The 25,925-nt window shown below is 40.9% G+C and overlaps 1 protein-coding gene across 1 annotated transcript in view; it reads right to left on the bottom strand.

Moving 5' to 3' along the window:
- Positions 1-25,925, bottom strand: part of TMPRSS15 (transmembrane serine protease 15) — a 306,859-nt gene that overhangs the window by 206,149 nt on the left and 74,785 nt on the right. Inside the window, exons 2-4 of the mRNA XM_033942905.1 lie at positions 15,025-15,177; positions 6,975-7,036; positions 2,691-2,754 (exon numbers count right to left, since the gene is read on the bottom strand). Of these exons, the coding sequence (XP_033798796.1) occupies positions 2,691-2,754; positions 6,975-7,036; positions 15,025-15,177 (279 nt within the window). The remainder of the gene's footprint in view (positions 1-2,690; positions 2,755-6,974; positions 7,037-15,024; positions 15,178-25,925) is intronic.

The following is a 25,925-nucleotide window of genomic DNA, read 5'->3' as shown; positions in this document are numbered from 1 at the left end:
CAGCCGTGGTGGTAGCAGCTCTGATGCTCAGAATTCTATGAGCATCAGAGCTGTTACCTCCGTAGCTAAAATCCACACTACAGTTTTGTAAAAGAGGGAGGGGTTAGTTTGTGATTACATATTCCATACTAGGCGAAAGTGTGTTCTGTGTTCTGTGTGTTCGAAAGACATAGTTTTCTGTTAGGATTGACGGTGTAGGATTGATCTGTGCTGGTCTGGCTTGTTTAGTTTTATGTACTGTTAGTTAGATGTACTGTTCACTGCAACATGTAAGATGCTGCCTTTTCATAGGTACTCATGTGTGACGTGTGGCTTGTTACTAAAAATCATGTTTTTCGTACAGATGGGGGGGGGGTGCCAAAAAATGATGGGCCCCGGGTGTTACATATGCTAGGTACGCCACTGTATGTAAAGATACCAGAAAGCTGGCGAAGCAAAAACTTTAAGTAAATTGTTATTCTTCTAAGTTTTGAGTATTTAACCCTCCCACAATCTCATGGGCACTCGTTTCAAGTTTCAAGTTTATTGAGATTTTGATTTAAACGCAATATCAAATATTTTCAATGTGTATAACAAAAAATAAATTTTGGGAAATAAATAAAACCATTTGAACAATAAACATACAAACATATCCATAGATGATTAAAACTACATAAGGAGTACAAGGATAAACTACATTTGTTTAAAAATGCGTCCTCCGTGCCTGCTCATAAATTTGTGGAATATGTAACTTGTCGCTCATGCATATTTTTTTTTGCACACACCTCATCAATCCTTAGAGGGAACATTGGTCTGGACTGGACTCTGCCACACCTGCATTTGCCCTTTTACTAAGCTGCGCTAAATAGTGGCCTGCATTGTTGTTAGCAAGTGAGTTTCCTGCAGGCCGAGTCCATTTTTAGTGCACCTGTAAAATGCTACTACTCCTGCATTTCCCATTTTCTGAATTAATGGTCGCTCGCTGTTACTGCATAAGTCCTTACCGATAAAGGCTCATGTACTAACCATGCACTAATCAGATAGCATGCGGTAATGTAGCTGTGCTAACCAATTTTTGCAGGATATGCCTATTCTCCACCTCCAAACATGCTCCCATATTAAAAAATAAAAAACATTTTTTTGCACAAGGGTATCATATGCACCAATTCCAAAACTACCGCAGGATGCCTGTGATAAAGTCCACATTAAAAAGATTCTTCTTAGATTGTGAACCCAGTAGGGACAAAGACAGTACCTGCATAGAATATGTAAAATGCTTCAGTTGTACCACAGAAAGGCGGTATATCAAATTCATGATCCTTAGACCAATGTCCCGTAAACTTTTCCGGCCGGCAGCACAATAAGGGCCTCTTCTATTAAACTGTGCTAGCAGTTTGTAGTGCATTGAGCCGCACTGCATGGCCTGAACTGCTCCCAACGCTCATAAAGTTCCTATGAGCGTTGGGAGCAGCGCGGACCATTCAGCGCGGCTCTCTGCACTAAAAACTGCTAGTGCAGTGTAATAGAAGAGGGGGTAAATGCAGTGCCCTGGCCGGCATGATGTCATCGCATCAATGTCTGCGCATGCGTGGAGGCCCGTCATCAAGTTTCAAGTTTCTTTATTTTTGATATACCGTCTATAAAAATATATGTCTAGATGATGTACATTATAAAAAAATTATTAAAAAAACAATTAAAATAAGCAAATAAAAACAATAATTTATCAAATATTATAAAAAAATATATTGGACAAATTAAAATTAACATACATGAAACAGAAGGAAAGTAAGGGAGAGGTTGTTTAAAATGCATCGAAGTAAAATTAATAAAAAAGGACGGTAAATGAGGAATGGTAAGAACATTAGGAAGGGGATCACTTCAGAAGAAGTGTTAGCAGTTACAAAGCTACATATGAATCAGGGAGTTAAAAGGTGGAGGCTGATCTTAAAGAGTAAAAGCATCTTTAAAGAGGAAGGTTTTAAGTTTGGTTTTAAATTTTCCGAGGGAGTTCTCCAATCGAATGTCTAGTGGGAGGGCATTCCACAAAGAAAGGGCAGTAACTGAGAAGATGGATTTGCAAGTGGTGTTGTGAAATAATTTCCGTATTGAGGGCTGATTATTTGATCGGAGGACCCTTGATGATGAGTATAGGATCAAAAGTTTGTCTATGAACGCCTGTTGATTAGAGCTTTTTGTTTTGAAAGCGAGGAGAAGTATTTTATAGGAAAGATGATGAGAAACGGGTAGCCAATGTGCTTTACAGAGGAGAGGTGTGACATGGTCAAATTTTTTTTTGCATGATAGATTAATTTAACAGCAGTGTTTTGCAATAATTGTAAACGGCGGATCTCTGCTGTGACCCCGCCATTACAGGGATCTGGGAGGTGCAGGGAGAAGAGGAGAGACGCTGGCCAGGAGGAGAGTCGTCCACGCTGGCTGACTTCCTACAGGACATGCCAATCGCCGCGAGAGGCAGCCAGCATGGACGACTCTCCTCCATGCCAGTGTGTTGCGGCACACCAGAAATCTCAGGAGGCACACTAGTGTGCACACACAGCTTGAGATACACTGCTTTAGACTTCAGTCTTACCCTTTACTGAAAGCATATGCAGTAAGACTAAAAACTCTTTTCTGGGTTCCCGAAAGAATATGGGTAGAAAATAAAAGACAGAACTGAAGAGGAAAATGAGCCATAACAAAGAAAAAAATACTGAACTGTTGTGAATTTCATGTGTCCACAAACCTGCAATCAACGAGACCGTGCAGTCGTAGTACCTAAAAATTGCAAAATATATGTTGTTTCAACACAAAAAAAGGACTCAGTGGTGTAGTAAAGGGGGAGGGCCGCCCTGGATGCTGTCTTTGTGAAAACCCTTAAGAAAAGAGGTTAAACATTTTTGAACTAGGAAGGCTGGAAGACAGCCTCTGTTTCAAGAGTGTTTTGATCATCTAGGTTTATGACACTGGGTCAAAGAAGTTCCAATGAGGTCCTTCTATTTGAAACTCCCAAAAGGGAAGGTTTCTGACAGAACTTGGAAAGAACATTTTTGTGTATAGTTGGTTTAAAATCAGCATATATCTGTTTACATTGAAACTGAATGGGAACAGATGTGACTGCCATCTATTTGTGATGCAGGAGAATTACATCCAGTTCATATAGATTACATAGCAGAGGGGGTTGGATAACACCTTATGCAAATCATGCACTGAGGAATGAACACACAGACATTTGGGAGGGGCCTTAAACAACCTGGGCCAATCAGAGCCTCAGGATGCACCAGGGAGGGGAAGGTCTGCCATTTTGAAGAAGCAGGTCTGCTGGCTGGAGAAGTAGACATCCCTCCCACCAGCTACCGTAAGTAAGGTAAGGAGGAGGGGGTGAAGGGGTGGTGGTCATCGGAGGCAAGGGAATGTCAGGGGTGCATTGCATGGTGGCAGGAAGGAGTGAGCATCTCTCCCGCTGCTGGGGGTGTCAGAGATGTGTTGCTTGGCGGTGGGAGAGAGTGGACATCTGTCCCGCTGTCAGGGGGTGTCAGGGGTGTGTTGTATGGCGGCGGGAGAGGGTAGGCATCTCTCCTACAGCCAGGGGTGTGTTGGGGGTGCATTGCTTGGTGGCAGGAGGGAGTAGATATCTCTCCCACTGATGGAGTAGGTATTGGGTGTTGGGTTGCTTGACTTTGGCAGCTTGATTTGTTGGGTTTTTTTGTGTTTAATCTGTGCATGTGCCCATTGCTATCACCAGTGATTGGCACTTGCAAATTTAGCGAACCTTCGCCACTCTCTGTCAACCTCATTTGCATGAGTGTTTTTGGGAGAATGACTCACTTTTTAAAAATCACTACAATAATGGCTGTGAGAGCGGCCCAATGTTTTAACGCATATTTTGGAGAATCTAGCACTTTGTCCGGGTTTTGAAAAGCCTCCTCAAATCGTGTCGGGCATGGAAGAAGTACGCACATGCGTGGACTTCCTCCCTGCCCGTCAAGAGCAGGCAGGGGTGGGGGGTGGGGGGGGGATTAGGGCATTACAGGGCAGGTCTGGGAGCAGGTCTAGGAGTCCAGATATGCCGATTAGAAAATATGGCAAACCTAGACTTGATCATCTTACAAAAAGCTAGGTATGAAACATCATTAAGGAAATTGTCCAGCAATGAATTCCTAAGGGCAGGACCAACATAAGAGAAGGCCCTCCTTCTTGTTGACAACAATATAATTGTTTTCAGACCTGAAAATTAAAATTGCTCTTTCTGAGAGAAGCGCAGAGATCTTGTTGGTAAATATCTTGATAATTTGTTTAAAACTATTCTGGCTGACTGATATTCCAAGCTCTAAACATTAAAGAGAGCAATTTAAATTCCAACACATTTGCTAATAGGTAATGAATGCAGGTTGCACAAGACTGGAATAATGTGCTCATTTTTTAAACATCCATAAGCAATTTAGCTGCAATGTTCTTAGTGGCATAACAAGGCTGAGAGGCACCTGGGGTGGTGACGCCCCTCCCCTGACCTTTTCTTCATCCCCACTCCTTCCTTACCCCCCTTCCCTTCCCCTGCACCTCTTTAACTTTCCCGACATGAGCAGCATCACCAACTCACTGCCCACACCGGTGTCAGCTCTCTCTCTGGTGTGGCACCTAGAAGTGACATCAGAGGGAGAGCCAACGCCGGCGCAAGCAGCAGGTTAGAGTTGCTGCTCGTGCCAGGGAAGAGCTAGAAATACAGTGAAGGCATGCAGGGGGAGGCGTGGGAAAGAGCGGGGACTGGAGAGAGGGAGAGGTGCCAGCACCCCCACCAAGTCTGCCCCCCCTTACTATGCCACTGAGTGTTCTGAATAACCTGTAAACATGGCAAATTAATTTTGCTTGATCCAAGTTTCCAAATTTTATTAAGATTTGATATCCCGTCTATCAAAATAGTCTGAGTGGCTTACAATAAAATAATTAAATTAAACAAATATATAAAAAAAGTAAAAAGTGAAAACAAGACTTGTGAGGGAAAAAGAAAAGAACTACAATATAAAATAGGAAAGAATACACAAAAGGAAGGTCTCGAAGTTCATCCGTTATGCAAAATTTCCATTAAAAATGTAACCAAATGCATCAGTAAACATGAAAGATTTAAGATCCTTTTTAAAAGGTTTACCCTCCCTTTTACAAAACTGCTAGCGTTTTTAGTGACGGCCTATGAGAGTTGGAGCTGTTACCGCTGCAGCTGGTGCTATAAACCATGCTACAGTTTTGTAAAAAGGGGAGAGTGGGGGAGTTAATGAAGTCTGAAATCTAAGATGAGGAAGTAATTTCCAATGTTCTGGCCCCTGTACAAAGAAAATAGAACCACCAAATAAATTTCTCTAAATGTAGGAACTATTAGACAATTTTGATTAATAGATCTTAGAATCTTGATCCAAAAAAGAGTCTATTACAGCAGTCCAAACAACTTGTTATAAAAGCATGAATTAGTTTGATCAGATCCTCTTTGGTCAGCAAAGATTTTAATTGATGGAACAAAAAGCAAGATTTTATCACATGGCTTATTTGAGGCTTGAAACCCAAATGATCATCACAACACACTCCTAAGGTAATTAAGTGTGAATAAAGAAACAATATGACCAGTTAGGCCCAAACAAAAGATTTAATTGGCCAAAAGCCATTTCCGGCCAATTGGATTGCTTTGAATAATGACTCCATAGTAACACAGAAAATGTCAAAACCTGTGTGTTCCATCCAATCTACCTATGTACAGGGTGGTGGCCAGAGTTATTTTACTGTTAACCTGGATTATTAGCATATAATGGGATCTGTGCTAAAAGAGCACAAGTTAGCGCTAAAATAACCCATCTCAAAGGTAGCCCCTGTTGATAACTCTCCCCTCCATACTGTGTTACAATGTTTAGAATACTTCTAAATACATTTTTTGCCCCTTCCCTATGTGTTTACCTTTTATGTTTCTTCCATCTTAGATTGAGAAAATTGTAACTGTGCCCCTTTTTCCCTAATGTACCTAGTTAGTGATGTAACCCCTTAAGTTCTAACACTGTATGTTATAAATTTTTGTTCTTTAAAAAATTTGTTAAGAATTTTTTGTTTTTAATACTGTTTGTTATCTTATATGATGTTTTAAATTGTACATCGCTTAGAAAGTGTTATAGGTGATTCATCAAATAAAATTGAACTTGAACTTGAACTTATAATTAGTCAAAGAATATTGTTTTTTTTCTAACTGAACATTTTCTAGAATTTGTGCCATTGACCTCATTTACCAGAGATAGTGCTTCTGAGAAACAATTACTAATCCATTACATGCTGTTTGGGGCTAATATTAAAAAAAAAAAAAAAATAAAAATCACTTCTCATTATCTAACCACAGCTGTAGAAAACCTAGAAACTGATCATAAGGAAAGCAAATTTTCCAAAGACACGGGATCCGGTGCCAGTTCAAATTAAATCAAAGAATTTAATTTCTTTCTAATCTCCTCCATGTTCATTTCCTTAGCATGGAAAATAATCTCCAGTTTGATTGTTATCAACCAAATTAAATGGGTATTTGTGCAAGTGCCCCCTGTGCCCTGCAGGGGGCACTCTTAGTCAAGGAAAAAGCATATGTGAGTTTAGCATTTGCTTTTCTCCCTCTAGCATCTTTAACATGAAATAATGCTTTGTGTATAATTCTCTCTAGCCACAATTTGCATGATAGACATGAACTGAGCATTTCGCCCACTGGGTTTAGACAACTGCACTGTTTTTTCCATAATCTCAGGTTTGGGTCACATACTGGTACAGACAGTACACAAAAATATAATGGAAGATACTGATCCCAGCATATCAATTCCAGCTGCCTTCAAACTACTGGGGTACAGAAAAATGATAAAGTCTAGGATGTGCAAAAGCTCACTGCAAACTCTACCTTTAGCAGGGAAAAGTCTCATTTGACTGTGACTGATTACCTCATGGATGACCACCATCAAGAAGACGGCCGTAGTTATTGGCTTTTGTACCTGGAGGTCTGCTGGGCTAAATCTGTTGGGAATTCTGTAGAAAGAGATCTAGAGACGAGAATCTAGAAATTCAGAACAAGAAGCACTGTTTAATGAGTGTCATAAACTGACGAGTAAGTGATTCCGGGATTAAGAGAGATCCCCGATGATCCGTCAAAGAAGAAAATGCAAAAGGTTTAGCGCTTGCTGACTGAAAAGAGTTTGGACCTCTAGTTACCAGGTTGCACTTGTAATCGATTGTTTTGCTTCCAGTCAAGTCTTGTTGATTTTTTTTTTGTTTTGTTTTGTTGGGGGGAGGGGGGCTTCAGAAAAGTATCTTGAGAATACATTGAGATCAGTCTGCTCTCAAAGGGCAGCTGTTCAGAGAAATGGACAGTGTATCCATTCTACTACTGCACATTTTCTGTTTTCTACATTCTAGCAAGAAAATAGCTTGCTCCCCCCCCCTCTTTTGTTGTTTGGTATTCTTTTCAACCAACATTGCTTCGTTACTGTGACAAATAGAACCACTTAAGATAAAATAAATGGTCACCTCTTACAGCTGTTTTTTTTTATATCCAATAGTCTTTTTCCTGAATACTGACACTGCAACAATCTATATATGCAACCATGTAAATCAATGAAACAGCACTAGGGCAAAATTGTTGCATATTTGCTGCAAAGTATTTAGGAGGTAAGAGCTAGCAGGGAAGAAGTGAGGAAGAACTATCATGACTGAATAAAACCGTTGAATAATTTAGTAATTATGATTTCATGGTATGATACACTGAGAAGAAGAGTTTCCGTGTGTGAAATTCAAGTCAGTGGATACATTTTATCAACTGTGCGTTCAGTCTGTGAAATGCAAATCTATGTATCCAGTTCATCCACTCTGTTCCCAGTTTGTGAAGTGTAAATCAGTGCACCCAGTTTATCCACTTTGTACCCAGTTTATGGAGTGCAACTTAGTGTACCCAGTTCACCCACTCGGTGACTAAAATTGATTCTGGTGTTTTATACTTAAGCTTGAATGACGGTTTAGGGATACCACAATTTTATTACCCATTCTTGTAATCTGCCTCAGAAATTCTATTAATATACACTTCTCCCTCCGTATTTGTGTTTTCAGCATTTGCGGTTTCGATTATTCACGGTTTTTAGCTTGCTGTCTCCTCCCCCCAAATTACATCAGCTTGCATAGAGAAATTGCTGATTCCAAGCGTTTATAGAGAAAATCGCTGATTCCAAGCACTTTCTTCACCGTGTTTTGCCTCTCCTTCAGGAACAGGCTAGGTCTCCCACCATGTTAGTCGCAGTTTCACTATATTCACATTGGTTTTTAATAGAAAACAGCAAATAATATATGAAAAAGTTATTTGCGTTTTTTCTGTATTTGCAGTTCAGTTAATCCCCTATCACAGCGAATATGGAGGGAGAAGTGTATACTGTTCTAAAGTAAATTGTTCTGAGGGTAAGAAATGAATCATAGATGGCTATCTGATTTCTGGGCTAGAGCCCTATTCATTTGGCTAGCTTTGGCTGGGTCACTGTAGAGCAGTGATCTCAAACTCAAATCCTTTGCAGGGCCACACTTTGGATTTGTAGGTACTTGGGGGGCCGCAGAAAAAATAGTTAATGTCTTATTAAAGAAATTACAATTTTACATGAGCTAAAACTCTTTATAGTTTATAAATCTCCCCCCCCCCCTTGAAGGACTGCATGTTCCCCCCTTCTTTGCAGCGTCCTCCAGCTTTTCTCCTGGCCTCCCAGTCTTAGTTTCAGCTAATTACCGCAGCCTGCAGAGAGGATCACAGTGCTGTAGCGTTCCTTGCAGGCTGCTATCGGCCTCCGCAGCATGTTCCCTCTGCCGTCAGGGGCAGGATCGCAACAGAGGGAACATGCTGCTGAGGACAATGGCAGCCTGCAAGGATCGCTACAGCACCAGCAATCCTCTCTGCAGGTTGTGGTAATTATCTGAAGGTAAGAGTGGGAGGCTAGGGGGGAAGCTGAAGGATGGCGTAAAGAGCGGGCAGCACTAGTACAGCCAGTACTAGTACAAACCGCTGGCCACACAATAGTACCTGGTGGGCCGCATGTGGCCCCCGGGCCGTGAGTTTGAGACCACTGCTGTAGAGGGTCTGTTCACAACACCTGGATAAAATGAGAAGGAGTCTCAGCCATTGTTTAGGAGTGACACCTTGTGGTCAAAAGCCAGTCCTATGTTAAACCACATTGTGAAGAGAGCTGCAGTTTCCAGCCTCTGTGTGAGGACTGATGCTGACTTGGACCAATTTGGGAGAAGGATAGTTAGGTGGGAAATCCTTGGATCATAATGCCAATGCTATCCTAGGAGAAGCTAGTTGTGATAAAGACAGATGCAGAAAAGGAAGAGAACAGCTGGAAGAATATTGTTTTTCCTGTTGTAATGTAGTGATTTAGCACAAGCATGAGAACACTGGCTTCTAGTCCTGTTCTTGCGCTGACTCTCTAATATTTACATGAGACATACTACAACCTCAGCACCCAATGGGAGCAGCCTAAGGGATCTGGCCAATCGGAGTCTGAGGCCACTCCCAGTGCATCCCAGAATGTACTGGAAGAGAGGCCTAAGATTCCAGTTGGCCCAGGTGCCTAAGTGTCCTCCTATGGGAGGGATCTTAAGAGCCTGGGCTAATGAGGACCTTAGGACCCTCCCTGGGGCATCCCATGTTGTGGAGGTGGGCCTGCCAACAGGAGGGAGGAAGCATCCCTCTGGCTGGCCAACTTTAAAAAGGTACTGTGGGGTCTGGGTGAGCTGAGTTAGGGGGGGGGGCATGCCCTTCAGTGTGGGGGTACTGGCAGGAGGGACTGGGCATCCTTCCTGCTGGTAGTCTTTGTGGGGGGGGGACAAGTTCCCTGCTGTGACCACTAAACAGATTGTAAATAGATCACAGCAGGGAGATTCCCTTGCTGCGATCAGCTCAGTGGCAACCCAATTCTCTAACCGGCGCTTATGACATAGACACCAGTTAGAGAATCCAAGTGCCGACGTGGGCGGGGTTTTAGACATATTTTTGTTTTGATTATGAGCCCCTTAGGTTGTAAGTGGTATATAAATACTAAAAATAAATAAAATAAAAAATAAATATCCTGTATAGAATAAGATGTGGTAGCCTTAGAACAGCTTATGCTCTTAAATTATTTTCAATGTACTATAGTGAAGGTTTTAGCACATACAAAATCTGCTTTAAATGGGAAATAACTTATCATGCAAAATCCAATATAAAAGATAACAAAAACTAATGTCACAGCTATATAGCTATGTAATAAAATACCATACCATACTATACAGTTTCTTATACCCCACAAGTGTCAGCAATGATTCACTGTGGCTTACAATAAGATTAGTGGATTTTCATTGCTGTTATATCAAGAATTGTAGGTCATATTGAGTTTAAGTTCTGGGGTTAAAGAGAGAATAGATATATGTCTTTAGTGATTTCCTGAATTGAAGGTAGGAAGAGATCTGTCACAAGCAACTTGGAAGAAGACCGTTCCATATTTTGGGACCTTGAAATTCAAAGGTAGACCTGAAGAATGCTTTTTTCCAGGCTTGTTGTGGAGAATGAAAAGTCATCTTAAAATGTTGGGATGTTCTCAGATTATAGAAGGACCTTAGTGATCTTAATGTAAAATGTTAATCCAGTAGAGTTTTCTCCATAAATAGCCTTATGGACCATACAGGCCATCTTAAACTGGATTCTACTTATTGGCAACCAGTGTAGATCTGCCAGCATTGGGCTGGCCCTTTTGAACTAACTCAAGCAAAAAGTCAGTCTAGCTGCTGTCTTCTAGAGCATTTGTAATCTCTTCAGTTCTTTCAAAGGGATATTACAGTATACTGTAGAGAATAGCAATAATCTAGATATGAGATATGAGAGCAAGACTTCCTGAGCTACTACTCTGAAGTTGATTTGACTCAGGACTGGTCTTATTGCTCTCAATTGTCTAAGTCTGAAGAAAAAGTTTGACCAGAAAATCAATTTGGTCTCTAAATGAAAGACAGGAGTCGAGGATGACACCTGGTACTTTTGATGTTTTGTCAATCTTTAGTTTCTTGCCCGTAGTCAGTACCAGCTCTGAATGTGGTAGTGAGTTGTAGTCATCAAACCAAAGCACCTTTGTCTCTGTTTATTTAGTTTATGGAAGTTTTTTTGTGACCATGTACTCAGGTCCTTGATCAGCTTTAACACACACTGTTAAGGTGTCAGTGACGGAATCAGCAGCAGAGGAGAAAAATAGCATCAGCATATGAAAAAGCGTGAAGTTGTGGGAGAGAGAATTGCTTACCCAAGGCTCTCGTGTACATGTTAAACAAGAATGGTGACAGTGGGGAGCCTTCAGTATCCCACAAAAGACTAATTTTAGAGCACAATATGTGTTAATATATATGTTAATGTATGTTAATGACGTGTACAGAATTACTTCCAGTTTGTGAGCATGCACTAAAACATAGCCATCTTCTTATTTCCAGTTTAATGCAGAAACTTTACATCAGCCTTTGAGCTGAAAGGGAAATCAATTGGATATTAAAAAAGCAACTACCAAAAGATCTGATTTTCCCAAGTTGGGAACATCTGAGATGGGATTCACAATCTGGGGACCAAGAGCATTTCATAAATGAGGAGATGTCAATATCCTTTTTACCTATCAGGACTGAATTTGATATGGGAGTTTGATGTATTTTATTTAGATTTATAGAATTGTAAATGGTATGTATTTGTTATTTTTATTCATTTATGTATGTGGACATTGTAACCCACTTACGATATAAGCGGGATTAAATTTTTAAAATAAATAAAATATACAAAAACTAGTCTGACAGAACTGAGGGGTCTAGGACCCAGGGCCCTGATTCAAGAATTGTGGTCCCCATAGATTGGCAGGTGCTTCTCTTGTGTATGCTCAGTTTAAAGACTGAGCATGCATGGTGGGGAGGGGCACCTGCCCTAACAATGTTCAATTTTCAAACGTGTGTGTGTGGGGGGGGGGGGGGGAGGAGAGGAGGTGTTGAGAGAAAGCCAGCAGATAATCTCTTCAGCGGGTGGGGATTCCTACCAGCCACAGTAGCAGATGCTGGTGCCACACTATGAGGCTCTGCTTATTGTATGTTACATTTGCCTTTGGTGTTGATAGATTGATTTTATGTATGCTTTATTGTAACCTGCTTTGGTGAAAGTGGGATATAAATGGTGAAATAAGAAAATAAAATAAACTGGTCCTTTGTTGCAAGGTAGTAGCTAGGTGGCTTGATGGTGGATCTACTTTCTTTGCAGTTGGCCATCAACTGCTACAGCATTAGTTGTTCCCTCTGGATAATATGCTGAAAATCCTGCACTCTGCTCCTGGAGAACTATCCGGGTAGTAGTGACTCCTACCTAGTTAAAGGGTCCTTTTACTAAGGTGCGCTAACTGATTTAGCGCATGCAAACCGATTTAGCATGTGCTAAGTGCTAAGGCGCCCCTAGAATATAAGGGGAACCTTAGCACTTAGTGTACGCTAAATCGGTTAGCACGCCTTAGTAAAAGGATCATTAAGTGCTGTTGAATATCAGGGCTAATGAAATTTTTGTCTGTCTCCATAAGCTTTATGAGAAAGACTACTGACTCCATCCTGTTTATAGCTTAAGTTGCAGTCTCTAGAATTGTTCACAGTATGCAAAATAAGGTCTCACAAGAGACTTATAGAGAGGCAATGTCATCTTGGTTTTCCTACTGGCAACTCCTCTCCCTATTCATAGGGTTACCATAAGGCTCCAGGAAAAGGAGGATGGATTGAGACATCTGGGTTTTACTTTCACTGAAAGAAATGGAATTAAAATCCAGATGACTCAATCCATCCTCCTTTTTCTGGAGCCATATGGTAACTCTACCTATACACCAAAGAATCAGTCCGGCTTTTCCCATTGCCTGTTCTACCTATTTTCTCACCTTAAAGATCATCAGATATGATCACTTCCAGGTCCCACTCTTCTTTTGTGCATGGAAATATCTTACCTCCCATCATCCTTTGGAGTCAGCGTCGATTCAATTGCAAATAGAGAATGACACGGGGACAAATTTTCTTCCATCCCCGCAGGAACTCAATTTCCCTGTCCCGCCCCACAGAGTTTTGTCGCTGTCCCTGTCCCTGCCCCATTCTGCGCAAGCCTTTTTGATTTTAAAGTGTTTGAGGCTTCCACAGATTAGGACAGAGCTTGCAGGAATGGGGCAGGGACAGGAAAATAACTCATGGGGACGGGATTGGAAAATAAATTACCGCAGGGACGGAGAAAAATTTGCCCCGTGTCATTCTCTAATTGCAAATACAGAGAACTAGGGAATAACTATGGACCAGTTCCTATGCTTTCTTTACCCATCCAACCCCCCCTGATTATTCTGGAAAGTTTTATTAATTATCATCCTTCCTGTAACATATAATAGCTTAGTTAGAAGGTTCTAGCAATGCTAATGCATATTTGGACTAATATTCAAAGCTCCTGCCCACTTAAATCTCCTGGGGCTCCCTAGTTCCCGATTTCAGCAGCAAACCAAGTAGTGTCGCTGAATATACCTCTGACTGCTCACATAAAAAGTGGGCAAGTCAGGGGTGGAACCAGGTGCAGTGTTAAAGAGGAACCCAGGGTTGGGAGGCAGTAAGGGCTTCTGCATTAACCCTGTAGTAACCAATTAGCATGAACATTAATACCAGCAAGCATAATGCCCAGGGAGAATCCATTCTAATGTGCCACTACACTAGTACTTGGATAATGATTACCTAAGAAAGGATTAAATTATGCTGTTGATATAGTCTAGGGATTTTACTAATTAGTTATCATTACCATACTCCCTCTATGCCTGTTCTCTGCCTCTGACCCCCCCCTCAAAAAATTAGATTCCATGCACTTTGCACATGCAAATGCTTTATTACATTTTTACTGTTTTAGACATACATTAGTGCCTAATGCAGCTTTGTAAATGGGTCCCTTAAAGTTCTCTGGGGACCGAAAAATATTTACTATACTTGAACATAAATTGTACAGTATTGAGCGACCACTGAAAATGGCATGAGTAAACTCTCTTCCCTTACTTCTCTATGCATGTAACATGATCTAATTTTAAATAACAGTATAATACTTTGCAACCATTGATAAAGCAGCTTTGTTTAGGGAGATTTATTTATTTTAATTAGCTTTTCTCAAGATGGATTATAATTCATAAAACTAAACAATCAAAGTACGTACAATACAATTACCAAATAAAAAACTAAACACCACACTTATTGGTAATAATGAGGACCATGAATTGCAAAATGCTGCAGTGTTTTGCTATTTGAGGGAATACGCTTTCTACAACTATTTAATTTGTTTCTAATGACAATACCCCTGTATGTTTGTCTAAAATTGTGTAAATCAGGAAGATGAAATGCACAGAACAAAGAACTTGCCGTTAAGACTGCACTCCCAAAAGTATATCTACAACACAGCAGTTCCTTAAAGACAGAAAGTAATTTTATGCAAACCTATTTGTTCCTTATGCTCCAGTCAGCCTGTAAAGCCATGGCTCACTAATGAGTCATCATGAGAATAGAAGAACTGTGGAAATAGGGAATCCTTTCAAGCTGTCAATGGTAAATTAAGCCTCTCTGCATCACAAGGATACATAGAGAAGATAGTCATAGGATAATTGCTATTAGGAAAGTAAGATGACTGAAACATGGGACTATTTTTACAAAGGTGCGGTAGGGTCTTAATGAGCACAATATCGCATGCTAAATTCCTGATCGCGCTACTGTGCACTATAGCGCGTGGTAATTTTGTGCATGCGCTAAAAACCCTAGCGCACCTTCATAGAAGGAGCCCATAGTTGGAAATAATTAGTGTGAACAAATACTATATAATTACAATCCATTTTTGTCATTCAGTGCTTCTGACATATTTACATTTATTCCTTGTTTTTTAAAATTCTAATTTCTGTCATGTTTCTCATTTTGGACTTCTCTAATTATACTAATAATCATTAAAAAATGTCTGGATCCCAAATGTGAACTTACTTTCTTATCCAAGAACTGTTCAGTTTCTCTTAACCCTTTAATTGGCAGATGGTGAAACAGCTGCTTTGCGTAACTTGATGCTGAACGAGATTGACAGTGCCAAGCAACAGGCATTTGGAGATGCAGATCTCCCATATTAGCCTTAGAAGAGAGCTGCAATGCCAAAGAAAGGGTTAAAGTTTCAGATCTAGTTTGTCCCATCTGTTAATAGCCAATGACCTCACACCAGCAAGCAATTATTAATGCCCAGGGAGGATCCATTCTAATGCCCCACTACACGAGTACATGGATAATGATTACCTAAGGAAGGGTTAAATTCTGCTGTTGATATAGTCTGGGGATTTTACTAAGCTTGATACTAACCTGTGGCCAATTAATAGTTATATAAACATACCTGTTTTCAGAAAACACGCTTCAGATTTTGTTCTTCAATAATTAGAAATTTTCTAGAGTTACTGATTGCACATAAGAGAAAACTGATATGCTTTCACAGCACACAAATCTGACAGGATAATCACTAAAGGCTCTGTTAGTATTAGCATAATTGTATCCTAAGGCTTATAACTGTAGAATGTCATCATAGCTCTCATGATCCTGTTGTTTGCAGGTGTGTGGTAGGTTCTAGATCTTTGACCTTTGTTTTAATAAAGTGTTAATGCATAAACATCATGAAAGAAGGTAGGAAGTAGTACACTTATTCAGTACTCTCCCAGGAAATAATGCCCAAAGTGGCCACGTCAGGCATTTTTTCCTGGGAGTGTACTAAATAAAAATATTGTTCTTCACACGGTCTGCTTCCTATCTTCTTTCCATGTTGGATCTAATAGACCAACTGCCGTATTGAAGGACAATACCACACCTTGCCCAACTATAAGATTTGACAGACAACTGTACCCAGCATGCACACGCTCATATTTCAGAAGTTCAAGGTGGCAAGTACTAAAATACCCTGGGTCAGTCGTGTTTTTCTAAAGTTCTGTTTGAACTTCTTTAATAAGGTGCCCTCTGGTTTGCCTGAGAGGTCGAAGTGCATCTTGTCTAATATAATACCACTACTGATTGCATTCAGCTTGCTAGACCAATCTAGATTAATTCTGAAAATTGCAAATGACATTCTATGCCCTACATGAAAATAATCAGTTCAGCTACCAGCAAGGGCAGTACAACGAAGAGACTTGGAAGGTTGCAATGAAAAAGAAGAAAGGAGAAGAAAAAGTCGGCAATGGTCAAATAATCTGCCATCCATTCAGCCAACATAAAGCCTAATGCGCTTCAAAGACAGCTTTTTAATTGTTGGGGAACAGTTTAATTTTCATGTGCATCAACCTTCAGCCAGCAAATTAGTGCAATCCCAAGCAGTCACTTCATTTTTCTTCTGGCAGATTGATTGTGGCACGCTCCTGAAGTTAAATCATTGCTAATTTGCTGCAGACGTGGTAAGTAAGCCATTTTCCCCATATTAACCTTTCTGTTAGATCCAGAGAGTGTTTACAACCAAGAACAAATCAGTCAGCACCACAGTAATTTCCATTCAGTGTTCAAATTTGCTTTCTGATTTAGAACTTAGCCACTGATGGGGTTTTCATTAAATTCTGTCCTATTGTGTTTCTCCCCACTGAATCAACCAGCTAACACAATATTTTCTGCTAAACTGCAGTCATAAATATACAGGAGCCAATCAATAGCCATGGAATTCTATAATCCTTTCCTTGCTAAAATGAAAAATAAAAAGGTGATTATGTTCTATAGCTGAGTCTGTTCTGGCAGGCAGCGGCAATGTCTGAAGTCTGGCATGCCATGCTAGGTAGCTGATCTTTCTCCAGCTTTTTTGCTGTTTTAGAAGAGATAAGGAAGAGCAGCAATCCTTGGGCGAGGTTCAGAACTGCCTGGCTTCAACTGATAGAAACCCCCGCACCTTCCTCACCCCCCAAAAAAAAAAAACCAAGCAACAACAAAAACCAAGGGTAACTGCCACTGCCAGGTCTGGCATATAGCTGATTTAAGGATTGATTTATCAAGCTTCCCCTTCTTCTCCCTTAATAGACACAAAAGGAGAAAAAAAAAAAATCAGCTCCCCTTTTATAGGGCTAGATGTATTATGCTTTATAAATTTATACACAACATGGGAAAATTCATCCATATGCACTGGGAATGAAGCTTTGAGTTAACTCCCACCCCCCTCCCCACCCTCACACAGAAATTTTCTGATGATGGATAATTGTTGACTGCAGCAAGTTTCAACGCTGTAAATGGGAACACAGTGGAAAAAATTGTAACACTTGAGACAGAGTTGTAGAGGAAGTGCTGATCTAAGCTGGTACTTTTGCTGATAGGATCAGAGCAGGAGAAAGAGGCTGGATCCAACATTTCCAGCTTTTTGCAAACCCAGAATTGTTGGAAAAACAGGAAGTGGAACCAATGTACTGGATCAGCCAAGTTTATTCTGACAAATGAAACAGTCAATAAAAATAATCCAGCTGGCAATCTATACAGCGGTAGTCTATACTAATGTAATAAACAGTAGCAATAAACAGAAGTAAAAAGATCCTACATGGTCTGTGTTTCAGCTAATCAAATAGCCTTCATCAGGGGTCCAATATAGTAACAACCATACCGATACCATTCAGCCAGCAGTAATAAAAGTACTTAATTTCAATATTTTGACTGTACAAGAATTCCAAAGCTAAACCAATGCAGTACAAAATGGCCTGGAATTGTTGGGGCATGGGTTCGAGGCTTGTGTGGTTAAGACAGAGCTTTCAGGAATGGGACAGGGACAACAATAAAACTCATGGGGACGAGACAGGGAAATTGAGTTCCTGCAGGAATGGAGAAAAATTTGTCCTCATGTCATTCTCTACTTTAGACTGCATTGATGGTATAAATCAGACTGTAGAGTGTTGGTGCCTAAAGTAGAAGGGGCTACATTAGGAGTTAGGAGGGGCTTTGTTGGTTAATGATGAGAGCCAGCAGATGCAATGCCAGGTTAGCACATACTACACATAACCTTAGGGAGAGTTGGACTGTGCTATAACTGAGGAGCAAAAGGGATGCTCAGGGAGGACAGGCCATAGCGGAGAGACTGAATAAATTATTTGCTTTGGTCTTTACGGAAGAAGATGTAAGTGATCTACCTGAACTGGAAATGGTTTTCAAGGGTGATGATGCAGAGGAACTGAAAGAGATCTCAGTGAATTTGAAAGATATACTAAGTCAAATCGACATGTTAAAAAGTGATAAAATCACCTGAACCGGATGGTATAGATCCCAGGGTACTAAAAAAACTCAAACATGAAATTGCTGACCTGCTGTTAGTGATCTGTAATCTGTCACTAAAATTGCCTGTAGTACGTGAAGATTGGAGGTTTGCCAATGTTATGCTGATTTTTAAAAAGGGTTCCAGGGGAGATCCGGGAAAAAACAGACCGGCAAGCCTGACTTCGTGCTGGGCAAAATGGAGGAAACAATTATAAAAAATAAAATTGTGGAACACATAGACAAACATGATTTAATGGTACAGAGTCAACATGGGTTAGACCATGGGAGATCTTGCCTCACCAATTTACTTGAATTCTTTGAGGGTGTGAATAAACATGTGGAGAAAGGTTAGCTGGTTGATGTAGTGTATCTAGATTTTCAGAAAGCTTTTGGCAGTTTATGAGAGGCTCCAGAGAGGCTCCAGATAAAATTAAAGAGTCATGGGATAGGTGGCAAAATTCAGTTGTGGATTAGGAATTGATTATCAAATAGAAAACAGAGGGTAGGGCTAAATGGTAATTTTTCTCAATGGAGGAAAAAGTGGAGTGCCACAGGAATCTGTACTGGGAGCAGTGCTATTTAACTTATTTATAAATGATCTGGAAATTAGAACGAGTGAGGTGATTGAATTTGCAGATGACACTAAACTGTTTAAAGTTGTTATAACACATGCAGATTGTGAAAAATTGCAGGCAGACCTTAGGAAATTGGAAGACTGGGCATTCAAGAGGCAGATGAAATTTAGGGCCTTTTCTATTAAACTATGCTAGCAATTTTCTATTGCTGGGAGCCGCGCTGAATGCCCCGTGCTGCTCCTAATGTTCAAAGAGTTCCTATGAGCATCAGAAGCAGCATGGGCCATTCAGTGTGGCTCTCTGTGCTAAAAACTGCTAGTGCAGTTTAATAGAAAAGGGGGCCTATGTAAACAAATGCAAAGTGATGCACATTTGAAAGAATAACCCAAATCATAGTTACCAGATGCTAGGGTTCACCTTGGGAGTTAGCGCCCAAGAAAAAGATCTGGGTGTCAAAGACAATATGATGAAACCTTCTGCCCAATGTGCGGCGGCAGCTAAAAAAGCAAGATGCTAGGAATTATTAAAAAAGGAATGGTTAAAAAGACTAGGAATGTTATAATCCTCTGTATCACTCCACGGTGCAACCTCACCTGGAGAAAGATATAACGACACTAGAAAAGGTTCATAGAAGAGCAATAAAGATGATAAAAAGGGATGAAACTCCTCTCATATGAGTTAAAACTAAAATGGCTGGGCTTTTCAGTTTGGAAAAGAGATAGCTGAGGGGAGATATGATTGAATTTTACAAAACCCTGAGTGGCATAGAACGGGTACAAGTAGATCGATTTTTCACTTCATCAAAAATTACAAAGAGTAGAGGACACTCGATGAAGTCACAGGGAAATACTTTTAAAACCAATAGGAGGAAATATTTTTTTCACTCAGAGAACAGTTAAGCTCTGGAACGCATTGCCAGAGGTTGTGGCAAGAGCAGATAACGTAGCTGGTTTTAAGAAAGGTTTGGACAATTTCCTGGAGGAAAAGTTCATAGTCTGTTATAGAGAAAGACATGGGGCAAGCCACTGCTTGCCCTGGATCGGTAGCATGGAATGTTGCTACTCTTTGGGTTTTTGCCAGGTACTAGTGACCTGGATTGGCTGCCGTGAGGATAGGCTACTGGGTTGATGGACCATTGGTCTGACCTAGTAAAGCTATTCTTATGTTGTAACAATATATTGTTTGACTAGCTTTTGAAGGCTAGAACTGTCTTCTTCAGGCCTGGCCTTCAAAAAGCTAACCCTTATATTAAATTAGTCCAATAAAAAAGGTATTATCTTATATTCATTTTTAATTTTATTTCTTTTTAATACTACATATTACCTGAATGACATTTTGAGGGTTAAGCAAGGTAGGAAGAGTTTTGAAAGCTGACTTGCCAGAGAGAGTAACCATTGTTCTATATAATGTACAGATATAGATTTGAGAAAGTACATATAGAGGATGTAAGGAAACCTCATATTATTTTATAAAAGACCTTGCTAACATAAATTCCCTTGTAAAATAGGAGAAGGGCTGCAGGTCTCAGCCCCTCCACATCCAGAGGAAGCATCAAAAACATTGGGGCAGGAACAATGCCTGATCTTGCCCCCATTGGCCCTGAGGAAAATGAACAATGTTACTAATTCAAAATAGATAGAAAGGCAATTGAAAATTAGAAAACCTTCACAAGATACTTAAAGTTAGAAAACTATTCTGTAGGGCAGGGTCCAGATGCTGCAACAGGATTGGTAGTCTCCCAATGGACCTGATGATAAGAAGGAATGTTGGTTGTAGGACCTAAGTGTTCTTAGGGGACTGTAAGGGATGAACAGACTGGATAAAATGAGCAGGACCTCTGAGGATTTAATCTGATAGATCAATGTTAGAAGCTTATATGAAATTCTATAGGATATGAGGACTTTATTGAATCCCAGTGATAGTCATTATCTCCAAATGAAGAAGACTTGGAACAGTAGTGAATCTTCCCAGAAGTGACCAGCCTGCCATAATTACTTGAAGGGTGCAAAGACAAAACATCCAGAGAGTCACAGAACATCCCAGAAAAACATATAAGGAAAGCAGGCTTCTCTAGCTTCAGCTAAGGTCAGTATTTATGACTTTACAAGCAGAAATGGGCAAAAGTAGGATTTGTGGTAGAATAATAAGGTGGAAACTGCTGCTTTCCAAGAGTAATATCGATGCTTATCTCACATTTGGAAAAACAAACAAACCCAAAAATACCTGGATGATCCCCAAGCCTTTTAGGATAATGGTCTGTGGAAATCTGTTGGGTATAAAGTACAGTATATACTTGTACAGCATTCCACAGAAAAACATCATACCAATAGTCAAACATTCAGTCCAGAAGAGATGCTGTGAGAGGATTTCCAGATACAGAGAGATCTTCACTGTTAATAATTTGCTGAGAAGTTGCTTGTAAACTTGAGGAATGTTAAATAATTAAAGCTCGGGGATTTTATTTTAAGTACTCTGTTCACTCAGTAACATAGCTTAAGGGATAGTTCTTTTTTCTTAGCATATAAAGTGTCTGTTACAGTTCACAGGCTAGCATTTAAGGGCAGATATGAGGCAAAAATTTAGCCCCATGCCCCCAAGATAAAATTTTCTCACCTCTTTACCTCCTCCTTCCCAGCCCCAGGAGCATTCCTCTCTCTCAACGCCTTCTCAATCTTCTTTCCCATCAAACCCAGAAGTATGTTCCTCTTTCTCTTCTCTATTTGAGCCCCATGAGCATTCAGATTGCTCGTTCCCAAGAATTCTGCACTCCTGCCCCATCCACATTACCAGTAGTATTTATTTGGGGTCCTTCATCCCTCCTGCTACTTGCATATGCTCCCAGGCTGTGCGCCATTCTTTTACTTAAAGGTTGCTAGGGGCTTCTAGCACTGTGGTCCATTTGGCTTTAAAGACAGTGAGCAGAACCATAGTGTAAAGGTCAGACAAAAAATGCAACAGCTCAAGTTGTGACACTGAAAACAAATTCTCTCTTCACCATGCTGAGTGCCAGTGGCAAAGTAAGGGGGTGAAATGGGAGGGGGTTCACACCAGGTGGCCCCCCTTTCCTGCTTCTCCCCCTGCTGCACGTGCCCTCCTTCCACCATATCTTTTAAACTTCGGCGCAAGCAGCCATGAACGTGCTGCTCATATCGGCTTCAGTGCGCTTTCTGACATCACTTCTGAGACATGTACTAGGAAGTGACATCAGAGAGAGCGCAAAAGCTGATGCAAGCAGCAGGTTTGTGGCTGCTCTCACCAACAATAAAAAGTTACAGGGAAGGGACATGTTGCGGGGCGTGGGTGAGGGGTGGGGAAGAGGGTGAGAGAGGGACACCACCGCCCCAGGTGCTGCTCACCCCTGCTATGCCACTGCTGGGTGCACATAACATATAGTATGAATGCAACTCTTACATGACTGTGCTGCTACCATGCTGACCCATACTCTAGAACAGAGGTGCCCAAAAGGTTGATTGTGATCGACCAGTAGATCACAAAGGCAACGCGAGTCGATCGTGGAGCACATCCCAGGCTCCATGATAGACTCGCATTGCCTTTGCTTTCTTCCTGCTTTTTGATGCCGTAATCAGGACAGCAAAAGCGCTGGGCCCACCAGCCTTCCCCCTCCTCCCCCGATGTCAATTTTGATGTTGGAGAGGAAGTTCCGGGTCAGCCAATCACTGCCTGGCTGGCCTGGAACTTCCTCTCCAACATCAGAATTGACGTCGGGGGAGGGGGGGAAGGCTAGTGGGCCCGGCGCTTCTGCTGTCCTGTTTACGGCATCAGGAGGCAGGGAGAGCTCAGAACTCAGCAGCGGTGTCTTGGGGGCCTTTTCCCCGATGGCGGTGGCAGCTTGGGGGGCAGGGAGAAAAAAAGACAAAGAAAGAAAGGGGCAGGCAGGGAGACAGAAAGAAGGGAAACAGAAAGAAAGGGGGGACAGGGAGACAGAAAGAAAGAAAGGGGATATGAAGAGAGAAAGAAAGGGGACAGGGAGACAGAAAGAAAGAAAGAAAGAAAGAAAGGGGGCATGGAGAGAGAAAGAAAGGGTAGAGGGCAGGGAGAGAGTAAGAAAAAGTTTGGGGAGGGAATGAGGTCTGGAAGAAATATTGGATGCACAGTCAAAAGAAGAAAGTGCATCCAGAGACTCATGAAATCACCAGATAACAAAGGTAGGAAAAATGATTTTATTTTCAATTTAGTGATCAAAATGTGTCCGTTTTGAGAATTTATATCTGATGTCTATATTTTGCACTATGGCCCCCTTTTACTAAACTGCAATAGCGTTTTTTTAGCGCAGGGAGCCTCTGAGCATCGAATGTAGCGTGGGGCATTCAGTGCAGCTCCTTGCACTAAAAACCGCTATTGCAGTTTAGTAAAAAGGGAGGGGGTATATTTGTCTATTTTTGTATAGTTGTTACTTAGGTGACATTGCATAAAGTCATCTGCCTTGACCTCTTTGAAAATCCCCCAGAATATAAATGATAATTAACATTTTTTCTACGTGCAGTGTGCTTTGTGTTTTTTTTTTATTTTATTGTTGGTAGATCATTTTGACTTGGTCATTTTAAATGTAGCTCGCAAGCCCAAAAAGTATGGGCACCCATGTTCTAGAACTTCCCTCATTAACTTGCGTTCCAAGTGGGTAGGGAGGAGTTATGAGGGAAGGGGTGGAGTGGCATAATGGGGTGGAGGGAAGACGGTGACTCAAAGCAGGACTGCTGAAAGCAATAAATCCTATTACTTCTACCTCAAAATTGTGGCACTCCTCAGGTGACTGTCTGTTTCACCTAGGCCTTCTGTTAGTTTGAACATTCATGATTTGCTCTCGAACAAAGTTGCCTCACCCCAAAACAGAACTGACACTCACTACCAGTATGAGGCCTGTTGGGTTTCCACCTGTGGTCTACTTGAGTTTGCAGCACTGCCAATCAATCACCCTTCATGAACAATAAATTCACAAGCAAAAAATCAAAATATTAGGACCGAAAGTTCATGGCACCATAAAGACACAGTATGTCAATGCTATATGAAATGAAAAGCAGTTTAAAAAAACATAAATCAGACACTGCCTGAGGGACCCTATAAACTAGCTTTTCCCAGATTTTGCTCAAACATTAAGCAGTCAGAAAACAACAGACTATAACACTTGGCAGAGCACAGAGAAAGCTTGGTCCTCAGTGGTGCAGTCTGAAAATTGATGTTGGCACTGCTCCAGGAGCTTAAATGTGCACTAGTTCTCAGAATGAAGCTGTGGCTCATTTCCTTACATCTTCTGCTTTTCTTATTATTAGGAAGACAATGTCTAAATGGGGCACTTTTTTGATGCTTTAAACATTCAGATAGAACAGGAAGACTTGAAACATGCAAATATTAGCAGAAAATGCCTCATTACTCACTTACTGCTCCAGGCCAAGCTCCTGAAAGTGGATTTTGTACTCATTCTTTTAGCATGGGCTTGCATTATGAACAAATCTAAAAAGATCAACAAGTAAACAGAAGTATACCAATTTTTTTTTTTTTAAAGTCAGAATAACAGAAGTATCAAGGGGGTAATGGAAATACTTTTTAATACAAATAGGAGGACATATTTTTTTCACTCAAAGAATAGTTGAACTCTGGAACTGATTGCCAGAGGATGTGGTAAAGCAGTTATCGTAGTTGGGTTTATAAAAGGTTTGGAGAAGTTCCTGGGGAAAAGTCCATAGCCTGCTATTGAGACAGACATTGAGGAAGCCACTGCGTGCCCTGGGATCGGTAGCATGGAACTATCTGAGTTTCTGCCAGGTACTTTTGACCTTGCTTGGCCATTGTTGGAACTAGAATACTAGGCTAGATGGAACATTGGACTGAGCCAGTATGGCTATTCTTATGTTCTTAATTCTCTATAGGTTACCTAAAGTTAGGTGCTGAGATAATGTGCACTAAGCATGAATACTACAGCATATTGGCAATTACATGCATAATTGCAGTTAAAGAATATTAGTGTAAGTCCAAAATTTTAGACATACTCTTTGTGCAAATACAGTATCACCACATATATTTAATAAGTACATAAGAATAGCCTTACTGGGTCAGACCAATGGTCCATCAAGCCCAGTAGCCCGTTCTCACGGTGGCCCAAACCAAAGGAGTAGCAGGAGTAGATCTTCAGAAGTGCTACTCATGAGCTATGTTTGTGCTACATGAGATTCTCTGCACTCAAGTCCTCATTTGATCAAACGGTTCTTTAGCTCTCTTCTGTTATTATTCATGCACACTTGTATTACCAATTTTTTCAAGTTATTATTTGCATAAACCTGTTTTTTACTTAATAGCAAACTTATGGAACAATTTAATAAAAGCTAATACCAGACTTATCTTATATACAGCGTCCCCCCCCCCCAACTTTTCACTCGCTACCAACCTGATCTTTTGACACCAAAGCATAGTCGGGATGGTAGCGAGTGAAAAGTTGGGGGACTTTCTCGATAAAGCTGATAGGCAAAACATGTTGAAGAAATATGTCTCCACCTGACGCAGTAGCAGCTGCCATGCAGCAAATGTTCTGCTACCCATTGAATATGGGCATCGGAGCCATTACCATAGCCTACCATGATAATCGCCTTTGTAAAAAGGGGCCTCAATTTGTAGACTAAGGGCAGTCTACAAATTAAGGGCAAATCAAACTGCCTATTCGACGAATGTCCCCCTAAAATCATGACAATTGCCCCTCCAGAATTCAAAATGGAACTATTCACTTGGCTAACAACGGCCCATACAAACGGCCCATACAAAGACATGGGTCACATACTGATTACACCTATCCCCAAAGATCAGAAAACCTCTACAGCACTGACATCCAACTACAGACCCATAGCAAGCATTCCCCTCTTCACTAAACTACTAGAAGGATTGGTCAACCTCCAACTAGTAAACTACCTAAACAAATTTAACATCCTCAGCGAACATCAATTAGGTTTCAGGAAAGGGTATAGCACAGAAACGGTCATAGCCTCCATACTAAACCACCTTTATGATCTATTCATCAAAGGCAAAAGCACACTGATTCTGCAACTAGACCTTAGCAGTGCG

This window comes from Geotrypetes seraphini, chromosome 4 (genome assembly GCF_902459505.1).
Source record: "Geotrypetes seraphini chromosome 4, aGeoSer1.1, whole genome shotgun sequence".
NCBI classification, from domain to species: domain Eukaryota; kingdom Metazoa; phylum Chordata; class Amphibia; order Gymnophiona; family Dermophiidae; genus Geotrypetes; species Geotrypetes seraphini.
The sequence above is the reverse complement of the archived record's forward strand: the minus strand, read 5'-3'. Positions and strand labels throughout refer to the sequence as shown.